We start from the raw sequence: 15,325 nt of genomic DNA, 5'->3' as shown, positions 1-15,325 counted from the left end.
ATTTGCATTCAATGTCCACAAGCAAATGAATCTCAGGGAAGTATATGGTGACATTCGAGTACTTTGATAATAAATTTACTTTGAACTTCATTGAGCAGGCACATTCGGGGCATTAAAGAAATTTAGCTCGGCACATAGATGATAGGAAAATGGAAGGTTATATAAGAGTAAAGGTTTAGATGATCTTAGAGTAGGTTAAAAGTTCAACACAACATTTTGGGCCAAAGGGCCTGTACTGTGCTGTAATGTTCTATGTTCTAGCACACTCTCAGTTTTCTTACCTTCCTGCGAACAAATTGGTTCATTTTTTAGTTCATCGGTGCAATATGGATGAACATATGTGAGTGTGGGCTTTGAGAAGGAACACTCAGAGCCCATTAACTTGTGTGGGCCATTACATTTGAGCCTTATTTTGATGTCACACAACATCTGTGCTCGGACTTCCTATGATTCTTGGGGAATAGCCCAATACATCACATAACAACAGAGTAAAAGTAAGCATAGCCAAAGTAAACAATCTGTTCTCTTTATCCATTGATTTCTATTAAACAAACTCCATCAAAGTAATATGTCTTGAGAGAGCCTGTGAAAACCTGAGCCCAAAATCAATTCTTGCAGCGATTATGCCCACGGTGAATTTATGAGCCTGTTCCATTTTAAGCCTGATGTAGCTTTTTCACTGGTGCTCTTTGCTTGCATAGAAAGATTTTAACACATAACTTCAATGCAAGGTACATAACAGGAGTGCAATTAGACACAATAGAGCATGGAGTCAGAGAGAAAATTGTTAGAATTTGTGACCAAACACCTAGGAAAGAGATATAGTTATGGGATGTTCTCAGGGATTCTTCCTACATGTGACAGCTCATACGTTTACCAGTTTTCAATGTTAAATAGCTGATTGGTAGCAGCCTTGGGAAGAAACGCAAATGCACAAATTAGGGGCAAAAGTCTCTTCAAACCTGCACCTCCATTTAGTAAGATCACAAATTGAACCATAACTTTGTGTTCCCACTACTCCTGGTAACCTTTCAACCACTTGCTTTTCAAGAATATCCCTACATCTGCCTTAAAGGAATGCCAAAAAGAATGCTCTTTGAAGTAGAGTCTCAAACACAGAGAAAAAGATTCAGCTAACTTCTGTGTTAAATATGTGACCGCTCATGTTTAAGTGGGGATCACCAATTGCAGACTTGCTCACAAGAGGAAACATTCACTTCTTATCCACCGTCATGACACACGTCAGGATCTGATGCACCAGTCATTCCGGCAGACCAGGCTTGCCCAACCCTTCCTTATAAGTTAACCAAACCATTCCAGTTATCACACCTTTGCTGAACTTTTTCCAATACAATGACATCCTTCCTTTAATGAGGAGACTATCTCTGCACACAGGTGTTGCATATCTAGTCTGAATGCCTCATAATAAGTGAACTATGAACTGATACTTTTGTATCCTGTTCCCCCTGTGGCATTCCATGAATAAATGTTATTTATTATCTGTGTCCTCTCCTCTTCTATGACGATACCCAGAAACTGTGCATATCAGAAGTCCTCAATCTCTCATCATTTAGATTTAATGCTTTTCTTTTATTTTTTTCAAAGTTCAAAGTAAATTTATTGTCAAAGTATAAATATGTCACCATATACAACCCTGAGATTCATGTTCTTGCTGCCGTACACAGAATTGCCAAGAAATACAATAGAATCAATGAAAGACTGCCCCCAACAGGACAAACAACTAATGTGCAAAAGACAACAAATTGTGCAAATACAAAAGAAAAAAGATAATAATATCATCCAGTAGCATTTGCATCCACTGTGATGAAACTTACCAATTCCTGACTGAGAAGCAACTTGGATCCACTCCAATTTGCCTACCGTCACAACAGGTCAACAGCAGATGCCATCTCACTGGCTCTTCACTCAACCCTGGAACATCTGGGCAGCAAAGATCCATACATCAGGCTTTTCTTCAACAATGGCTCGTTATTCAATACTATCATTCCCCTGAAATCAAATCAGTAAACTTCAAGTCCTAGGCCTCAATATCCCCATGAGCAACTGGATCATCGATTTCCTCACTTGAGGGCTAGTTCATGAGGACTGGCTTTGGTTTCCTCCTCCTGAAGTCATTAATCAGCTCATTGGTCTTGGTGATATTGAGTGAGAAGCTTGATGTTGAATGGAAGAGAAAGACTCCGGAGGCAAGGAATGTGTCATATATTATTAATTTCTAGTTTTTATCCAACAATGGATAAAATGGGTCTAAATTCTTTCCCAAAGCACCTGTCTCATTCTTCTAATTGTGCAGTAATATTTAACTTTCCATTGTCAACATATCAGATATGTAGTAATCACATTTGGGTGGCAGGGTGGAGATACGTCGCTACCAAAGGAGATGTAAGACACTCACTCCTTCTCTCTGCTAGCCTGCAGGTCACCCTTGGGAAAGGTATAGCACCTGCTTAGACCCCCAATCAGGGTCATATGAAGCCATGGGAGCAGGCGGTGGATGGTCATATGAGCAACTAATGCAAATCACAGGTCATGGTTATGTGACTTCTGACGCTGGGCAAAGGATCTCTAAGGGCTATTGATAATGGTGAGGTCACCTGTCTTGTAAAGGCACTGCCCAGAAGAAGGCAACGGTAAACCACTTTTGTAGAGAAATTTCCCAAGAATAATAATGGTTGTGGAGAGACCACGATCATCCACATCATATGATACAGCAAATAATGATGATGAAAAGAAATCACATTAAACTAATGGTTGACAGATGGGATAAATTTATATTTCACACAACTTTTGTTCATCATTCACCTATTTTACCAATCTACACTATATCAAATAGAAATATCTGAAGTGAGTGCACTATAGCCAAGCATTCCTGTAAATGGACCGTAGGCCTGCTAATCCCTACTACATATTGCTCATTCTCTTGTTGTAAATTCCGCTGCATCATTTTCTTTTGTCAAAGTTAATGCATAACTGTATCCATCATTCTCCATCCCCTCTGGCTGTTGCTTACTGCCTCTGGGCAAATGCAATATTTGGCTGAAAGATGATGAGAGATTTGAAAAGGTTATGACGAGTAGCTGCAAAATGGATTGTAGAAGCAAATAAACATTATACATTTTCATCACAGTGTGACAAATTGCTTGCAACATTGAGGTATCTCACTTAACTGCTGTGGACCTCCTAATAACTAAGAAAGTCCTGTGATTTGGTGTAATGGGGATTTTTATATTTATGAAATAAATGGATCGCCAGATAAGAAAAGGTTATAAGTTCAGTTTTATTTGTCATATGTACACAGAAACATTAAAAAAATACAGTTAAATGTTCATTTATGTCAATGACCAACAAAGTCCGAGGATGTGCAGGGGGCACCTATGCTGTCAGCGCCAACATGGTGTGCCCACAGTTTACCAATGTACGTCTTTGGAGTGTGGGAGGAAACTAGAGCTCCCAGAGGAAACCCACGCAGTCACAGGGAGAACATACAAATTCTTTACAGACAGCAGCAGGAAATCGAACCCCTGTCACTGACACTGTAAAGCAATGCATTTACCGCTACACTACCATGCTGTTAAATGTTTCCTTGTACTGGAATCCATAAATAAGGCAGTCACTAATTAATCCAATAAAGAACTCAAATTCTTTACTGATATGCTGATGAGATAGTGGAATTGGCTGCAAGGAGTGCTTGAGGTAATTAGCATAACCGTGATCAAAGGGAATCTAGGAAAGCAAGAGAAACAGCAGCAGCAGGCTTTGTCCATAGGAGTGCAACATATTAGTAATTTTGTGTGGAGCATAAACACCAGAATGAATCTATAGTTAATTTTGTAAAGGTTCCACATTCAATCCGATATCTCTGTTGGCCAAATAAAATTTAACCACGGCTTAGAGGTGGCTCACTTGCATTCTGCCTGTGAAGGCTGTTGGTTCAAATTATCTCTCCAGAAAAATAAATGAAACACACTCTCCAATGCAGTCCTGCAACATCAGATGTACTGTCTTCCAAATGAGACTTCATTAAGCCATGCACTCATTTGCTCATTCGAAAGAATGTTGAAAGATCCAGTTTAGAGAAAAAGGAGTTCTCCCCGAAGTCCTGGCCAATACTTAACCCTGAGCGAACATGACAAAACTAATTATCTAGTTATTATCACATTCCGGTTTGTGGGTTCTTGCTATGTGCAAATTGGTTGCTACTTCTTATGCAGCACAACAGTAAGAACACTTCAAAATACAATGTTTTGTGACAATCCAAGGTCTATAAAGGTTGTTTATCAATAGAAATATTTTCCTTCCTGGTTTTAATCTCTGCAAATGGCAGTAGAGCTGGTGGGAATGTCATCATTGGATTTGCATTTTAATTTTTCCTTTGGTATCCCTTTGGATTCCCTTAAGTGTGTGTTTTAATTATTGTTCAGCACACTGATGTATTATGTAAAATTTAGAAATTATTTTTGCAAATGATTAATAGTGTGGGTATTTTTTCTAGGGGTCCAGATGGCTTAAGATATTGTGAGAGGAAAACTTGTAGGTATCATCTGAAGTCTATGATTGAATAATAGCTTCACAGTAACTCTGTGTCACATGTCAATTTTGTAATGAATACTAATAGGTTGAATAAAATATAAAGGGTGCTAGTGCATTCAATAAAAGCAAGAAATCCAATTGTGTTTCACATTGGCAGAGAACAATACATTGATAAGATCTGCAGGAAGCTCCCATTATTTTGTATTATCAGGGTTTAGCTAGGCACAATTGGTAACTATAGGTCGCTCCTGAATTATGTGCACTACTACATATGAAAAAGCACCCATAATATTATTAAATTCAGAAGTCCAACATACATGTTTTTGTTGTTTTTTATGAACAGCAGAATTAGTTTCATCTCTCTCTATTGCCACCTTCAGTACTTTTTCTTTCTTAGGCTTGTGTGCTTTTGATGCTATTCAGTGCAATACTGTGGAGGTTGGTTACTCTATCAAGTGAGTTTCATCTATTTTCTCACTTGCAGACAAAGTTGACCCATGGATGTCTGTTTAAATGGAACTTGCTCATTACCTGGGGTTAGCCTGCAATTTTCTTTTGAAACAGAGATTTTAGGTATCAAGTTTGGTTTGAAAACAGTTTCATGATGCATCTTGAAATGTTTGTTTTATGAGAATAAATGTGCTATATAAATGTAAATTGTTCAGACTTCCTGGCATCCATAAGATCACGGCTGTTATTCAGTGTAATGATGGTATAAATTACGTATTTTTCAAAGATAAAAATAACAAGATAAAAATGTATGGCCTCCCCTATATCAGTGAGACCAAATGTAGATGAAGGACCACTTCATGAGCACCTTCACTCTGCCACAAAAAGCAGGATCTCCCGGTTGCCTCTCATTCCAATTCATCTTTCATTTCCAATTCTGACATGTTGATCCATGGCATACACTCCTGTCACGATGAGGCCACACTCAGGTTGGAGGAGCAACGTCTTGTATTCTGTCTAGGTAGCCTCCAAGCTGATGGCATGAACATTGATTTCTCTAACTTCCAATAGTTTTTCCCCTCTTCCTCTTCTCTCTTTTTCCATTCCCCATTCAGGTTCCCATCTCACCCCTACTCTGCTCTTCACCTGGCCATCTGCCTCCTCTGATGCCCCTTTTCCTTCCCTCTATTCCATGATCCACTGTCCTCTTCTATTAGACTCCCTACTTCAGACCCGTACCACATTGACTTATCATCTCCCAGCTTCTGATTTCACCCACCCACTCACCTAGACTCACCTATCACCTATCAGCTTATGCACAAGCCCCTCACCCCACCTTCTGATTCTGCCTTCTTCCCCCTTCCTTTCCAGTCCTGATGAAGGGTCTTGGCCTGAAACATTGCTGTCTATTCCCCTCCATAGATGCTGCCTTACCTGCAGAATTTCTCCAATATTTTGTGTATATTTTTCAGAGACACATTTATTTCCAATTCAGACATTATGCAGTCAACATTAGGAAAGTTTCCTGGTTGTTTTGTGTCATACTGTCCACTTATATATTCTAGCTCTGCTAGCCATCTACCATGTTTGCACATTAATGGTATGAAGGATGTGATAAAACAATAAAGTGTATTTGTCCAGATCTGGCCCACTGCCCAATCTTGCTATTGTGGTGCCTACCCACAAACCCTTACTGGTTCTGAACATGAAGAAGCAACAGACAGGATATTTCCTACATGGTGGAGTGGGCTCCATACTGAATGTTTGCCTCAGATAGGTGGAAACATTTATAAACCATTCAGATTTAAATAACAAAAAATTAAAACTAATAAAGGACGTACAAACCAAACAAAATTTAATTAGAAACATGGTGGAGCATTGGCTTATTGGCAAGAGGCAAAGAGTAGAAATAAAGGGTGCTTTTTCTGGTTGGCTGCCAGTGATTTGTGGTCCTCTGCCTGGATCTGTGTTGAGACCATTTCTTTTTACCTTATATGTTAATGATTTGGATAACAGAATTGATAGCTTTGTGGCCAAGTTTAGGATGGTTTGAGGAGAGGCAGGTCATGTTGAGGAAGCAGGGAGACTGCAGGAGGATTTAGACAGATGAGGAAAATGGGCAAAGAAGTGGCAGATGAATGCAGTGTCAGGAAGTGTATAGTCATGCACTTTGGTAGAAGAAATAAAAGTGTAGACTATTTTTGAAATGGAGAGAAAATCCAAAAATCTGAGGTGCAAAGGGACTTGGGAATCCTTCTGCAGGATTCCCTAAAGGTTAATTTGCAGGTTGAGTCAGTAGTGAGGAAGGCAAATGCAATGTAAGTGTTGATTTTGAGAGGTCTGGAATTTCAAAGGAAGGATGTAATGTTGAAGCATTATTACAGACTGGTAAGGCCTCACTTGGAGTGCTGTGGGCAGTTTTGGATCCCTTATCTAAGAAAGGATGTGCTGACATTAGAGAGGAGGTTCAGCGGAGGTTCACGAGAATGGTTCCGGGAATGAAAGTGTTACCATTTGAGGACTAACTGATGGATCTGGACCTGTGCTCACTTGAATTCAGAAGAATGAGGAGTCTGATCCTATCAAAACCTATGAATGTTGAAAGGCCTTGATAGAGTGGATGTCGAGAGGTTTCCTGTCATGGGGGAATCTAGGACCAAAGGGCACAACCTCAGAACAGATGGATGTCCATTTAGAATGTAGATGATGATTTACTTCTTCAGCCAGAGAGTGCTGAATCGGTGGAATTTGTTGCCACAAGTGACTGTGATGCCAAGTCATTGGGTATTTTTAAAGCATAGGCTAATAGGTTCTTAATTGATCAGGACATGAAGGGTTACAGAAAGAAGGCAGGAGATTGGGGCTGAGAAGGAAATGGCAGAGCAGACTCAATGGGCCAAATGGCCTAATTTTGCTCCTATATCTTATGGTCTTAAACACAATAAAATGTAAGCAAATATTGAAAAAGCACTGACATAAAACTCCCGTGTGTTTTCATTCACATGACTCAACCAGCTCTAGTGTGGAGGTAATGGGTCAATTAAAATATGCAGGTAAGTCCTCTCTGTGGCAGTAACGTCTGATCTCGAGTTCATCTCAGACTCAATGTGTAACTAAACATGCACAAGTCCAAAGCTTGCAGAGTCACTGACTTCAGATAGCCAGTAGTTCTCCATGGAACGGCTGGTTAAAATTAAGCTCAATTCAGTCCATTATATAAATGCTGTCTCTTTCTTTCTGGGAAGAAACTTTAATCAAGGGCATTTACAAGGATTTGTTGTTTATTGATCGGCCTTATAGTAGTTTGCAGAGAACAGCTGGGTTTCAATATCTTCCCGATCAAAAGCTGCCAAAAGACACTTGATTGAAATAAAAATATTCAGAGATGACCAATGAGATGCAGGTTCACCAGCTGTATACTATTATACAAAATAAAAACAACCCACTTTTGTTTATTTGAAGCACAATGATGTCCATGTAGGATGATTAATAAAGTAACACAATCTCTCTGATTATCAAGCGGTAATCATCAAATTAATTGGTGAAGCAAATACTCTGAAAATTGTGATGGAATTACTTAGCGGTGCTAAAGCAGAATTAGAAGTGTTTTTTTACAGCTGATTATAGTTCAATTGCTTCCTTCAGCTACAACTCTTCAATTAAGTAGATCATTGAGAAGATTATCACATTTATGAAGGTAAATGTGAACTGATTTGATGGAAGGTTCCCAGTGCATTTCTTTTTGTTTCTGATTTCAGTATGTTTTTATGAAGGTAAATGTGAACTGATTTGACGGAAGTTCTACAGTGCACCTCTTTTTGTTTCTGGTTTCAGTATGATTTTATGGAGCGCCTTGACGGCAAGGAGAAATGGAGTGTGATGGAATCGCCACGTGAGAGGAGAAGCATCCAGACCTTGGTCATCAATGAAGCCGTGTTTGTTCAGTATCTCGATTCAGGCACATGGCATCTTGCTTTCTACAATGACGGGAAAGAAAAGGAGCTAATCTCCTTCAATACTGCAGTTCTAGGTGAGCAGAGTACAATACAATAAAACGTATTATCAATAGCTCTTTTTACTTCAGATTTTGTATTAAATAGGGTATTCAAAACAATGAAAGAACTGCTAGATGTTTTTGATATCATTTGAAGGGAGAAACTTGTTGGAGGATTGTGTCATTTTTGCTTTCTACCTGCCATGGAACCATTCTCGGTGTGGTATCTCTCAGATTCATTTATTGAAATCACACAGTACGTGGCAAAATATAGATTTCCATTTCCCATGCTTGACCTGGAAACATGGCACTACATAGGGGGAAAGCAAATGCTAATGACCTCGAGAGCCACTTGTACCCAATTATGCCTCTTCCCTGACGTTTACATTCCATTGGCAGAACAGAATGAAATAGACAGGAATATTATGACAAGTTACATGTGTCAGAATGGATGAACAACAGGATTGGTGGCCTAATCCAATCATATTGTCCATCCATTATATTCGTTTCTCAGTTGTTGTACTTTGATGCAACTCTTGATTAGTTGAGCACCCTCGTGACCAAGTATCAGTCAAATACCAGGAATGGAGTCACGCAGAAACTTGACAGAGTAAGGACAGAAGGGGGGGGTCCTTCTGTAAAGCACATTACTGAGAGACAGCTGAGTTTCAGTCTTATTCTCCTTTCAAATACCCTTTCAATTTCATGGATTTTATTTTTTGCAATAGAACTCTAGTATTCAAACTGCAATTAGGTTCTAAACTCACACTTACTAGTTTACTAATTCAGTACCTAAACATTGTCCAGCATAAATCTGGGCTTCACAGAGAGGTAAAGGGAAGAAGAGGCTTTGGGTTGAATAACAATTTTAGCAATAAAAAGGGAAAAGACCCAATGGGCCAAATGGCCTAATTCTGCTCCTATGTTCTATGGTCAGGCAAGTTTTTTTTATAAAGTCCGGAGAATGAGTTCAAAGTAAATTTAATATCTAAGTACATATATGTCACCATATATTACCAAGAGATTAATTTTCTTGTGGAAATTCACAGTAGATATAAAAAAATTAATAGAATCAATGAAAAACTACACACAAATATGGACAAACATCCAATGAGCAAAAAACAACAAATTATGCAAATATAAAAATAACAACAAAATAATTAATTAATAATATTGAGAACATGAGTTGCAGAGTCTTTGAAAATAAGTCCATAGATTGTGGAGTTTCAGTCTAGCGGACAATTGACAGCCTATGGAGGAGTAATAGCAGAGCTTGTCATGTTCAATGGGGTATACTCGAAGCTAGAGGTCACAGATCCAATTTCTAGTCAGGTGATCTGAAAACAAAACTTCCTGTTGGTGCTCCAATGTAATGCTGAGGTTATGCTGAAATGTTGTCATTCAGGTGATGCTATTAAACCAGAGTGTCATGATTTACTGCCTCACACTCTGATGCAAAAGAGCCCACAGTACCATTTTGAAAAAAGAGCATCAGTAATCATCTCTCGTTTCTTGGTTAATATTCACCTTTCAACTCATATCACTAAGGACAGAAAGAAAGTACCTCCAACAGTTCAGTAAACGTGGCATAGAGAAGAGCAATCGAACCTGATTGTGGAACCTCGAACTTGGGGACAAGAATGCTCTTCGTGTTGAGATACTAGATAGTTCACTAAATGCAAATTAAATGTCTCTTTTGTCACATTGCCGCAGTGAGTACACTACAAATAGACATCATTGGTTATAATGTGCTTTGCAACATCTGAAAGGGATGCGAATAGGACAAAGGACAGCATAGCTCAGGAACAGGACCTTCAGTCAATGATGTTGGTGCCAACCATGATGCCAATCCAAACAAGTCCAATCTGCATGCATGTGATCGATTTTCTTTCACTCCACATTATTCATGGGTCTGTCTAAACACCTCTTAAATATTGCATTTATATCTGCTTCCAGCAGTGTGTTCCAGGCACCTATCACACTCTGTATAAATGATGTTCCTTGTAAATCTTCTTTAAACTAACTCATCCTTAAGCTATTCCCACAAGTATTTAAGATTTCCTCCCAGGGACTCTGACTATCAACCCTATCTTTGCCTTTCATAATCTAATACACTTCTATCAGGTTACCACCTTCCATTCCCCACAAGCCTCTGACATACTAAAAACATCCAACTTTTTTGTCCAATCTCTTCTTATAACTAATTTTCTTTAATCCAGGCAATATCCTTGTGAACCTCTTCTGCACCTTTTGCATGAAAATGTAAATCTTTACTTTCTTAAAGTTAGAAGTTGATTAGATTTGTGGAAGATATGTAGAAACATGGAAGAAACAAAATATACATATTTTAATTCTTAACTAAAAAAGGGCAAATCAAAATAGAACTGTAGAAATTATTTAAATTAGGTCCTTTGATAAAATAATGAGACAGGACTTAAAAATAACAGACTAATCATTCAAGAATAACCTCGCTGACAGTAATTTTTACCCAGTAATGATTAATCCATTGCAGAGCAGGAGGATCAGGGAAATTATGTGCAATGAGGACAAGTGATGGAATTAAAGTGGAGACTGATATCAGCAGCAAGTCAGAGTGGATAACACTGGGTGATAAGTGAAGAAGGTCACTGATATCAAAGAAAGGAGAGAGTGGAAAAGACTGATCCTTAGGGAATGCTTAGGTTAACAGAAAGCAGGTTGGAGCAAGAACCATTAATTACAACACATGCAGAGGAATCTGATGTAGCTTCAGGCACAGCTTTAGTGAGGGTTGCATGCTGGTAACTTACTTGGAATTGCTCTATGTCAAATCACATCATAGGCTTTGAAGGTATTCAAGACCCTGTTAAAGGATTCACAAACACATTCAGGGGCAAAATTCAGCAATCTTTAATTTATGTCACTCATACATTCAGACAATTTTTTAAGATGATAGAGTATTTGAGAGCTCCTCATGTTGTCATTCTTTAATGTAAGTGAAATATATACTCAGTGCCCACTTTATTAGGTACACCTGTCCAGCTGCTTGTTAATGCAAATATTCAACCAGCCAATCATGTGGCAGCAACTCAATGCACAAGAGCATGCAGACATGGTCAAGTGGTTCAGTTGTTGTCCAGAACAAACATCAGAATCTAGAAGAAATGTGATCTGAGTGACTTTGACTGTAGAATGAATTTGATGTCAGATAGGGTGGTCCGAGTACCTCAGAGACTGTTGATCTCCTGGGATATTCCTGTGCAACAGTCTCCAGAGCTTACAGAGAATGGTACAAAAAAACAAAAAAAAAATCCACTGAGTGGCAGTTCTTTGAGCAACAATGCCTCGTTAATAAGAGAGATCAATGGAGAATGGCCAGACTGGTTCAAGCTGACAGGAAGGTGACAGTAACTCAAATGGCTAAGCTTTAAAATACTGTTATGCAGAAGAGCACCAGAGAATGCAGAACACGTCAAACTTTGAAGTGGATGAATTACAACAGCAGAAGATTGTGAACAACTCAGTGGCCACTTTATTAGGTACAAGAGATACCTATAAAGAGGCCACTGTATGCAGGTGGAAGAACAATAGTAAAATATTGAGAAGATGAGATTGTACATACAAATATATGTTTAGATGAATTAAGAGGAGGAGAGACTCCCTCTCTCAAGCTTGCTCCAATGGTAAAATTCCACCCACTTACTGATCAAGTATCATCTATCTTAGCTTCAAAATATTTAAATATTCTGCTATCATTGTGTTCTGTGAAAAGAATTCCAAGACCTCACAAGTGCTGGTGAGTAAATAATTATCTCTCTCTTAAAAGGTTGACTTTTTGTAGTTAACAAGGCACCCTTAGTTCTAGATTTTCCCAAGTGAAAACATGGTTATCCACTCTCCACAACCAATTTGTTAAAACTTCTCAGGATCTTATTTTTTGTAACAAAATCTTATAACCAAGAGAAAATACCTTTCATGGAGGTAGAGACAGGCAAATTTGCAAGGATAAAAATATCGTCGAGTGGATTCCTATTAAATCCCGGAGTCTGAAAGCACATCTTCACACCCTGAAGCTCTGTTCTGTTTGACAGGAGCACCCTGTGGAGTGTTTTTTTCTCCCCTGTCATGTTTTCAATAACCACTTTTCCTGTGACACTGTATATCCCTTCCAAGAAATATCAGCTTCTCTGGGTGCTTGCAATATTGATAATCAGCTCACTGCTGCTCCTGAGATTATTGTTTCCTGTTTACAATTCAAGTTCTCAGTATCAAGTTGTTGAAGCATCTAACTCAAAATCCCAGGATTAAAATCGTGCCAAAAAAAGACATTTGCTTTTATATCAATGCCTTTGAATGTTGGTCCATGGTAGCATTGAACACTGGATTAATCAAGGATTTAGTTATATATCACAATAGTGTCGGAATATTTGCTGATTCTAATGCTCTAAATATCCTTTTTCCATTATCTGGGATTGCTTTCCATCAAAGTCTGGTAACATCTAATATACATCAAGCAGGTCTAAGTAGGATAAGAGCCTTGTTAAGTTGCATGTCTTCCTTCAGCCGTGCTCCCAAAATACTCCCAACTCCACATCTATATACCATTTCCTCAAAAAAGAATGGGCTGATTATATCTGATGGATTCTTCTGATGAGTGCATGCATGCCTACTCTTCTAAAGGCTAGCAGATCTCAACTCGTTGGTTCTGCTATCTGGAGTGCGATACTATCTGTAAAATAAGCTGAGAAATTGGAACTATCCAGTGCTATTCCAGAGGTCCAGATAAACTTCCGAGAGTTCTCAGTCTCAGCTGTGAATTTTAGAATAAAAGTGGGAAAGGTGCACACCAGAGTCACATGGTAACCCCTTTGCAGCACTTTAATAAAGATTCATTCATTGCAATCGGCCCCAGTATTCCTTGGCTAGGAATTTCCAATAATTAGGAGGGTTCCAACCTTGAGTTATTTTATATTTCTTCTTCAGGATTAGAGTTGGAAATTATTTAAAAAGCAAATACCTGAACTTTGACTATAAACAGTTCATTCTTTCTTTACAATAAATCTTAAACAAAGATTGTTTACTATTTGTGAAACTGAATACTTGTATTTATATCATACCCTTCAGGACACTCTACAGTCCTTTGTAGCCCATGAGGTATCTTGGAGGTATAATCATATACTGAAGGGAACACAGGAACCAATTTGTCAGAACACCAGGAATATCTTTCATATGATCTTCAGCTAAATAGGTTAAAGGTTTTTTTCTATCTTGCCAGGAGAGGCAACGGATCCTCTGCTTAAAGTTTCATTCAAATGATTCTGTGCAAAGCAACTGGATTATAACTCCACAACTGACATTTCCATTTAAGTCAGTTTTGGCTAAATAAACAAACAATATGCTATGAATTGGGTCTGTAAACTTACATTCTCCCTCCATTTAAGAGAAAGCAATCTGTAGCTTGCTGTGGTGGATCTTGAAAAATGGTATTTCAAGTAGCTTGCCATCATTATTGTTCTTTCATTTGCATTTGTCAATGAATCATCAGTCTGGTCCTTATTTATTGCTGGCCCGGTTTCCAGAGGTGCACTTGGCCTTTTACAGAGGGTAAAAAAAGATGTCTCATTTTCAGTTGTCACTAATCATTTCGATCCTCTGTTTAAAATTTAATGCTCAGTCTTGGCTGAAACAAGATAAATTGTCCATCGGAGCAGAGCTGAATAGAGATACAGATTGCCGTGATCTAATCAAACACCAGAACAAGACGGACTGAATGGCATTGTCCTGTTCGTGCTGTCAAGTGCTTGCCATTATTTTTGCCTGAACGTTTTTTATGGTTATAAATTTTACTTTGTTATTTATACTTACAGCTCACCACTACATTCTCGAGGGCAACTTGAGATGGGCAATTAGATGCTAGCTCAGTCTGTGACACCCACGTCCCTTGAATAAATATATACGCTCAGTGACCACTTTCTTAGGAATGGAACCCAGTGTGGTCTTCTGCTACTACACCCCATCCACGTGAAGGTTTGACATGTTGTGCATTCAGAGATGCTCTTCTGCACACAACTGTTGTAACACATAATTATTTGAGTTACTGTCGCCTTTCTGTCAGCTTTTCCCAGACAACGACTGAACCTCTTGACCATGCCCACATGCTTTTATGCTGCGACATGATTGGCTGATTATATCAGACACACACACACACACACAAATACACATTGGGTGGGTTTTAATGGTTCTCTTTTTTAATCTGGTAAGTTTTTCATCTTAGCTATACTCATTGGATGTCGAAGGGAAGTAGACGACTAAAGAATTTTTTTCTCTAACAAAAATGAAAAAAGAATCACCAGAGAAGTTATTCACTCAGAGTCCCATCATTCTTACTTTGAATCACGAGTAGCTAAGTTAATGCTATGGCTCCGGAAATTACTGATGTTGTGCAGCAACATAACAATTTAAGCTTTCATGTATCTATCCCCAGTAATGAGGTAAAATGTCACAAGGCGCCTTATAACAATGTTATCAAACCAAGTTTGAGACTGAGCCAAAAAAGAAAATATTAGAACCGGTGATTGAAAGCTTAGTCAAAAGAGTACATCTTTAGTCTCCTTTAGGAGGTGAGAATGAGAGTGGCAGAAAAATTCACAGGGAATTCCTGAGCTCAAAAACTAATCGGCTGAGGCATGGCCCCATGGGGGTTGTAATGAAGATTCGGCATGTGCAAGAGTCTAATATTGGAGGAGTGCAGAGATTCAGAAGCAGTATTGTGGAAAGTACAGTGATAAGGAACTCAAGGTCATGGAGAGGATTTTAAAATCAAAACATTGCTGGACTAGCAGGGAAATGAAC

General features: G+C 38.6%; 1 protein-coding gene across 13 annotated transcripts in view; it reads left to right on the top strand.

Annotated features, from left to right (window-relative positions):
- tenm2a (teneurin transmembrane protein 2a) overlaps positions 1-15,325 on the top strand; it is a 2,964,155-nt gene that overhangs the window by 2,806,293 nt on the left and 142,537 nt on the right. For all 13 annotated transcript variants that reach the window (XM_073067293.1, XM_073067288.1, XM_073067292.1 and 10 more), the window contains one exon: positions 8,335-8,530. In XM_073067293.1, the coding sequence (XP_072923394.1) occupies positions 8,335-8,530 (196 nt within the window). The remainder of the gene's footprint in view (positions 1-8,334; positions 8,531-15,325) is intronic.

Source organism: Hemitrygon akajei, chromosome 15 (assembly GCF_048418815.1).
Source record: "Hemitrygon akajei chromosome 15, sHemAka1.3, whole genome shotgun sequence".
Taxonomy (NCBI): domain Eukaryota; kingdom Metazoa; phylum Chordata; class Chondrichthyes; order Myliobatiformes; family Dasyatidae; genus Hemitrygon; species Hemitrygon akajei.
Note: the sequence above shows the minus strand (reverse complement) of the source record. Positions and strands in the feature narration are given on the sequence as shown.